We start from the raw sequence: 8,560 nt of genomic DNA, 5'->3' as shown, positions 1-8,560 counted from the left end.
CTATTTTAAAGACAAATCCCTCATTTTTCATCCTCACCTCATGAACCACCTAATTAGCAACCAGCACAGCATCTAAATCTTCCCCTTACAAAAGTTTCACAACACCTTTCTCAACCTTCAAGCCAAAACCTTGACCTTGTACAAGGTTGTTACCAAAAGCCTAAGGTCTCCAACTTTTAAAGAATGCCTTTTTCCGTATCAGAGTCTCGGACACATAAGTTTCATTTGTATAGAATAAACCAAATGCCTCCAGCAGCTCCCCTTTTATAACTTCTCAATTTTTTTGCAGCATCAGCATAGAAGGAAAATGAATGTATCCATGGCATTGAGTTTATTTGAAGGCCTTGACCATGAGCTGTAGGATGAAATAGGCATCACTGTAAAGGTACCTCAACCAATAGAGGAACAACTAGGACCTGAGCACAGAGTTAATCATATAGTATTAATAATAATTGCTGTTTGTAAAGCATCAAGATGATTTTCATTCTGGATAAAGAGAGCAATTTATACTGAATAAGGATGCATTTTACAAGCAATCAATTTAGATTTGCTGAGACATCATAATACAATTTTTTTTTTCTTTCTAACATACCTGTAAAGCTCGTGAATATTGAAGTTCACATAAATTAAATCAATTTTTTAGGATCCAAAGAATCCTGAAAAAAATAAATATTTGACTAATGAAGCAGAGATGCTTGAGTGGTTGTCATATCATATTTTAAACAAATGTCCAACTCAAGGAAAGTATTTAAAAAGCTTTGATGGTAAGCACCCTTTTTACATAATTTGAAGCACCATTACTCTTCACATGAGAACCTTGAGTGGAAATGTAGATTTTCTATCACTTTGTGCTTATCATACCTACCTGTTCTTGCAAACATTCAGCTTATATATCATATTAGGGTAATAATTCTAAGCAGTTAACTAAAAATACTCTCAACAGAGTTAACTTAGACAGTGATACAGAGAACAGAATGCAACAGCAGGTGGAAAATAAGCAAATCAAGAAAGCACTTCCATAGAAAGAGCTACACGGTTATAAGGATAGAAATTAACATAAATCCAACAATAACAGTAGCAATTAAGTTAGAATTGGTGTTAAATCCAAAGGCATTCTTTTAAAGATGGTTCTAGTTCTACTTACTTAATATAGCAACAAGAAATTGGATGTTTTAAGGTGCAAAGAACCCATAAACAAAAGGAAACCTTGGGTGTGCATCACCTTAGATTTTGAGCAAGTACCCAAGACAAGAATTATCAAAAGCTTTGGTGCACAACCTTATATAAAATCTGAACAATGCACTATTACTAGTAACACCAGAACCATGACTTTTGTCATTATGTCGAAGATGAAGTAGCTTCTGTAAGAGCTAGAATCACTTTATTTTTATTCTACTAGAATCACTTTATTTTTATTCTACAATTTCCTTTTCTTTGCAATTAACTAATGCAGATATCATACTCAAGGACACACGCAAACACACTTAAACCAGTGCGGTCAGCAATGGAGGTAATAATATAATCATATATAACTGGAACTTGTAGCAGAAGCACTGTCTACAAAGAAAAGATATGATCCTACAGAAGGTTCAGAATGGAAATGGAGAATATATGCTTCGTCAGAAGCATAATAGTAGGATCAAGTCTGAGTTATATGTGTGCATTATGCCTTTATGAACTGCTTTGAAGACCTAAACCACATCTTTACACAGTTTGGGACAACATGACCCATATATCTAAATGCACCTCCCTGAATCAAGGTAATAATCAAATACTATTTGGCCTTCAAGAGCCTGAATCAAGAATACGGTCATTGCATTTCTTAAATTAGCAACATGAACAAGAACACAAATTCTGGGTATTAAAGCATGGTACTCACAATTTTAAAAGCAAAATTTTTACAAACTATCGTTTGAAAGTTGACTTCAACCTAAGAAGAGGAGATATGATCCTACTAAAGATACAGAATGGAAATAGCGAATATGTGTTTCATCAGAAGCATAATAGTAGGATCAAGTCTGAGTTAAATGTGTTGATTATGCCTTTAAGAACTATTTTGAAGACCTAAACCACATCTTTTCACAGTTGGGACAACATGATCCATATTTTTAAAAACGCACCTCCCTGAATCAAGGTAATAATTAAATACTATTTGATCTTCAATAGCCTGAATCAAGAATATGGCCCTTGCATTTCTTAAATTAGCAACCTGAACAAGAACATTTATTCTGGGAAGTTAAGCATGTTACTCATAAATTTAAAGCAACCATTTTCCAAACTATCAACTTCAATCTAAGAGAGACCTTCTTTTCACTTAAACACATTTGAATTAAATTAGGTTGTGGTTTTACATGATTATAGAAGATTACATGACATTCAATAGTTCAAAGAACATCCTACTAAGATTACATGAGTTTCTTGTCAATGGTGAGCCTCTCTCTCTCTCTGTTTTTTTTTTTTTAAGACACAAAATTTCATGGAAGAGGGAACCAGGAACAAGAAACAAAAGCTGTGGACAAGAAGTTCACAGCTAATGAAATATGAACAAGGAAGACTAAAGCAGGAGTGGCTACTGAACTCCAAACGGAACAAGCATGATAATCGAATTGCTTTGGTGCATGTACAAATTATACAATATGAAGAATAAACTATTATATTTAAATTGAAATCCGTTCATCTATTGAAGGGAATAACATGCAGAGAGAAAATGGAACTTTTTCAATTTTAAAAGGTTGGAGATGAAGTGGCTACGGTGAGATACCAAGTTCTTAAAGTTCTACATAAAACTGCCTTCGGTTCTTGGTATCTTATAAAGTAAGTTATTTCCCATATTACTCGCAATTAATAGGAACATGCTTTGTGTTTAAATGCATACTATTCAAGTTCCATGGAGGAAACTATAAAAATGAAAAATAAGAAATTAAATCTGTGAAATTCTTAGAAAAAGAGTTTCGAAGTAGACATAATGAAGTGAACCTTCAACATCGCAATGGAGCATGAGCAATAAAAATTAACAAAGAAACAACTTCAAATATACTTTCATAAAGAAAGAACCATAATCTAATTGAAAGAGGTTATTAAAAAATCAGAATTTGTACGAGGAATGTAAAGAGGCTCACAGTTTCCAAATTCCAAATATGTTGGCTGGATTCCCTGAGGTACCAGAGAAACAAACCCATCACCAAATCAAACAGTGAGGTACTTTCTTGCCAGCGTCTCTCTGCTCTTAAAAAGTAGTAAAACAAGCTCCACCAGCAATTGATATCCACATGAACATACATTGCATACTGCCTGAACTTGACTTGCTGTTAACCAGGCTGCCCGATTATCAGATCCTCAGCTGAGAATCCCTTATCAGGGAAACTCCGAAATATATCTGAGTGAGGGAGAGGCGAGAGAGAGGGATTAGATTTGCAACTGCAAAGCATCATTGCAGAATACTGCTGGGAAAGTAATTCTAATGTACTTTGCACTCTTGCTAAGGGAGTAGCATTGTCAGCCTCAGATTACCAAAAGGACTTCTCTCACTCTTCTTCATGCAACAAAGAATCTGTTTCATCAAAAACACAGCCCTCTCCTTTCATTATTGCTGTCAAGTACTTTAAAGCGACATGAATTTCAGCAGCACTTGGATGAGACTTGTCCCCAGCAACAAAGTAATTTGTCCTCTGTCCCACAGAAATCCAACTAAATCCAGGCAACTTAATCACCCCTTTTTCTTTCATTTCCCTCCTCAAAGAGTTAGCCTCATTCCAGTTTCCAGATTCAGCACACATACTAGAAAGTAGCACATATGGGGACGAACTTTGTGGTTCTAACTCCTTCAGTTTCTCAGCCGCACGCCGACCCCTTATGTCGTCTCCATGTAATTTGCAAGCACCAAGCAGTGTGGCCCAAATCATAGAATTTGGTACAAAATCTAGCCTATCAATAAACTCCTCTGCTTCTTTAAGCAAACCCCATCTGCCCAAAAGATCAAGCATGCAGCAAATATGATCAACCCTGGGTTGAATAGAATAATAATTGACCATAGAATCAAAGATCTCACGACCTTCAGCTACCTTCCCTGCATGACTACATGCAGTGAGAACACCAAGAAATGTGACGTCATCAGGCTCAACATGAGATTGCTTCATCTCATCAAAGATCTTAAATGCATCTTCTGCATACCCATTTTTAGCAAAACCAACGATCATTGAGTTCCAAGAAATAATACCATTCTTAGTACCCATTTCTTGGAAAACTTGCACAGAGCTTCTCACATCCCCACATTTAGCATACATGTCTACCAGGGCACTACATGTTAACTCATCCAAATTAAAACCAGTATGAAAAATTAGAGAATGGATCTCTCTACCATTTTGTAAAGAAGATATAACAGAACATGCTCGAAGAACACTGGCAAAAGTTGCTTGGTCTGGTAGGGCATTATCACTACGCATTTCTCGATACAACTGCAATGCCTCCTCTATACAATCATTTTGACTGAGTCCTGAAATCATAGAGGTCCATAATACTTTGCTTTTTGGCTTTGGGAATTCTAAGAAAAGACTGGTTGCATCTATTTTGCTTTGGCAGTTCATATACATTCCCAAAAGAGAGACACCTAAGAAGTCACCATCAAACAAAAGGCCTTTCTTTAGTACTATGTTGTGGATTTGTCTTCCCAGTGGTAGCATAATAGGTCCATTGCATGCATCTAAAAGACTTGAAAAAGTAACTTCAGATGGGTTCAATCCAATATCCTGCATCTCACGAAATATGTTTACTGCTTCTTCGAAGTTTCTATGAACAAAGCCAGAAATCAGAGCATTCATCGAGACCACACTGCAATGGGGCAAGAAATCAAGAACACTTCGTGCATCCCTAATTAGCCCACATTTGGAATACATATCAATAAGGGAGCTCCCAGCATAAAGGCTTGTTTCTAGACCAATTTTAATCGAGAGACAGTGGACTTGCTGTCCCATGTCCAGTGCTTGAACATTTGCACAAGCACTTAGTATACTGGCCAAGGATACTTCATCAGGCACAATCCTATGCAATATCATTCTTCTGAACATACAAAAAGCCTTGTCCTCGTCCTCTTCCTGCACATATCCAACAATAATTGCATTCCAAGATACATTGTCTCGATTGCTTATGAGCTCAAATTGGTTCCTTGCTTCCTTCAGATCCCCTGATTTAGCGTACATATCAACCAATGCATTTCCGACGAATAAATTTGAAGCAAATTGGTTCTTGATGATGACTGAATGCAATTGGCGTCCCATTTCTAAATTTTGCAAGCAAGAACAGGCACTAAGAATGCTGGTGTAGGTAAACTGATCAGGGTGAATACCACATGCCTTCATATTAGTAAACAATTTTATGACTCCATCGGCATACCCATTCTGTGCATAACCCCCAAGCATTGCGTTCCACAAGACAAGATTTTTCTCTGATATATAATGAAATATTCTCTTAGCAGCATCAATTTTTTCACACTTGGCATACATATTGATTAAAGAACTTCCTACGTAAACATTAGAGTCTAACCCCTGCTTTATTGCCATAGCATGAACTATCAGCCCATAGTCTAGAGCTGCTAAACTTGAGATTGCACTTAAAAGACTTCCCAGTGTAGATCTTGTCGGTTTTACACCACCTTTCCTCATTTGCAGGAAAAAGTTAACAGCTTCCACCTCATAACCTCTCTTTGCATGCCCAGAAATCATCACATTCCATGCCACATCATTTGGATTGGGCATCTGCGAGAACAAGTCACATGCATCATCTAGCCTTCCTAGACCAACACATGCATTTATGACAGTCACATAGGCCACTTGGTCCAGAACACCGCCAACTCTCAGCATCTCCTTAAACACTTTAAGTGCTTCCTCAAGCAGCCCAACTTGAACATACCCTGAAATCATTGTTGTCCAAGCGACAGTATCCAACTCCACTGCACTGTCAAATATCTGCCGAGCATCACTTATACAATTGCACTTGGCATACATATCAATAAGTGCACCTTGACAGAATGATATCAACTCAAGCCCCACCTTAATAACACTGCAATGAACTTGTCTACCATACTCCATATTCCCCAATCTTGTGCAAGCAGACAAGACCATTGCAAACGTGAACTCATTCGGCAAAACCTTGCATTTCCACATTGACTCAAATGAGTTAAAAACCTGCTCGAGCAATCCCTTATTTGAATACATTGACAAGACAGAGTTCCAAGCAAACACATCCTTGTTATCAAGGCAATTAAATGCCTTCTCGGCATAGCCCAGGTTACCACACTTGGCATAATAACCCACAATAGCATTTCCTAGCAACCCTTTCGACCCAACTTCAAATTTCAAGCCCTGGGCATGGATAGCCTTGCAGGTTCTTGAAGATTGAGCCAGCTCTCTTTCAGACATTTCACCGCACACTTTGTGGGTCTTGATAAGCCTGCATTGTTCTCGACAAATTTGGAAGAGATGGGCGGGGAGCGGCTCACGGGTTCCATAGGGGAGAGTTGATTCGGATGAGAGTCTGCGGTTTTGGCTGAAGGAGTGTAAAGTTTTGAAGGGAAGCCTGAGGCGCATTGACTCATGACTTTGTTATGTGACTTGGCTTATAAAAAGATTGATCCATTTTACAAGTGTTTGCACCAAAGTTAACATGGAGGCTGTCATGTTATACATAAACCCAAAAATCTCAATCAATATATGAGTGAAAGAAATAAAGCATGCCAATTGCCAAGCTTTGAAGTGAAGCAAATAGAAACAGAAAACAGAACCCAGAAAAGAAATGACTAGCCTCAGCACCTCAGTTCTGGATTTCACAATGGCAAACTTGAAAAGTATAAAGCTTGATCCTTTCCCTCTCTCTGAAACCTATATGAAACCATAGAAATTGGCAAGCGTTCAATTTAGAGTTGATGGACTCAACGAAACCCAATAAAAATTCCGAATCAATCGTGCTATCAAAATGAAGATTTAAGAAACCTCAGGTTGATTTTGCATAAACATTCACAGAAATCAAATACTGAAACAACTAAAACGAGAAAGAGGGCCCATACCTAAGAGAGGAATGACAGGGCAGCTGCTGGGACTGTTATGAGTTTAGAACCCAAGAGAAAAATCTGCAAACTGAGGTCTTGTTCAGTGGCTTAGAGAGAGAGAGAGAGAGAGAGAGAGAGAGAGGGTTTAAGCAAACGGCGTCCGCCCACTACGGAAACTCAAATTGGGCGTGGGAGGGTTTAAGCGAATGAGAGAGAGAGAGTAATAAACAAAGAGTTTTTCTTTTCTTTTTTTGGACGTGAAAAGACATTCATTAAAGCCCAGAGGGCGAAAGAACAGACCAGACCCAACATGAACAAGGCCCAGCAAACACCAAACAAGCTTTCATAGTCACAGGCCCATACTAAAGGCACGACTAGACAAGCTAACTAAGACGAAACAAGAAAAGCTACAGAAAGAAACAACAACAACGATAACAAAGAACGAAAGCCAGCAGTAGTCTACAGTCTCAACCCAGCCATTGACGCCGGCGGAGGACAAGGTAATCCATCGCGTGAGAGAACATGGACCAGGGAAGACGGCGGCCTGTCAATCCAGACATCCGGGCACGTCTTCCTCACACTAAGCGACGCAATATGGTGGGCTGCGCAGTTTGCTTTTCTGGAAATCCACGACCATGGGAGTAGCCTGCATGGGGGAGGAGCTGCTCGAATTCGAGCAATCACAGGGGAGATTCGCCAATCCCTACCAGAATCTATACCGTTGATGTCTTTTACTAGCTCTTGACAATCCGATTCGATCTGTATAGGGAGACGAGTGTACTTCTGGGCAAGAGAGAGGGCAAGGATGGCAGCTTTTCCTTCAGCTTCAATTGCCGAATTTGACCGGCAATGATGAGATGCACCATCAACAAGAACACCATTATCATTTCGCACAACAACACCGAGACCAGCCAGGTTAGATTTTCTATCCCAAGCTGCATCGAAGTTGATTTTGATGCCACCCAATGGTGGCTTTGTCCAAGTGATTTTTGGATCATTGGGGTTGTGATTTATGTTATGGGGATGAATTTGTGAGATGTGGGTTATTTGTGGTGGGTTTTGATTGTGGAGATGCAATTGGGTTTGATGTGGATTGGCAAGATCAGAATTGGGATTAGTAGCAGTGAGGTTATTGGTTTGGGTTGTTTGGGAGAGGTGGGATGAGTTTGGGAGAGAGCACGGATGGTCAGGGGCTTGTTGATTTTGAGTGTTGGTGACACTGTGACTGGAGATAGGTTGCATAAGACGTGAGAAGAAGTGTGAAAGGTTGGCAATGTTTGGGTTTTGGGAGGAGAGAGTGTGGTTTGGAGTGTGAATGGGGAAAGGGGAGGTAGGAATAGGGACAGAGAGGGAGGGGGTACAATTAGAAATCATACCTGGCTCCAGCTGATGACCATGTTTCTTTGCTTTCAAGAACTCCAGGGCTGCTTTTTCTGCTCGAGATGCAATCATCATTGGATGAGTATTGGTTGCCTGATAGATAAATTGACATCTACTCTTCCACAGCTCCCAGAAGATGAA

At 39.2% G+C, this 8,560-nt stretch overlaps 1 protein-coding gene across 2 annotated transcripts; it reads right to left on the bottom strand.

Moving 5' to 3' along the window:
- Positions 1 to 287: 287 nt before the first annotated feature.
- Positions 288 to 7,239, bottom strand: LOC112174567 (pentatricopeptide repeat-containing protein At3g09040, mitochondrial). 2 transcript variants are annotated; one of them, XR_005801916.1, is made up of 4 exons: positions 7,058 to 7,239; positions 6,804 to 6,872; positions 3,120 to 6,664; positions 288 to 416 (listed from the first exon to the last, which is right to left on the bottom strand). XR_005801916.1 is itself a non-coding variant. In XM_024312357.2 (3 exons), the coding sequence occupies exon 3, from the start codon at positions 6,579 to 6,581 to the stop codon at positions 3,525 to 3,527; it is 3,057 nt and encodes a 1,018-aa protein (XP_024168125.1). In that variant the 5' UTR covers positions 6,582 to 6,664; positions 6,804 to 6,872; positions 7,058 to 7,239; the 3' UTR covers positions 2,914 to 3,524. The 2 variants fall into 2 exon arrangements, 1 of the variants encoding a protein (XP_024168125.1); XM_024312357.2 differs by lacking the exon at positions 288 to 416 and having other exon boundaries at positions 2,914 to 6,664.
- Positions 7,240 to 8,560: the final 1,321 nt, after the last annotated feature.

The sequence above is a fragment of the Rosa chinensis genome, chromosome 6 (genome assembly GCF_002994745.2).
Source record: "Rosa chinensis cultivar Old Blush chromosome 6, RchiOBHm-V2, whole genome shotgun sequence".
Lineage (NCBI taxonomy): Eukaryota > Viridiplantae > Streptophyta > Magnoliopsida > Rosales > Rosaceae > Rosa > Rosa chinensis.
Note: the sequence above shows the minus strand (reverse complement) of the source record. Positions and strands in the feature narration are given on the sequence as shown.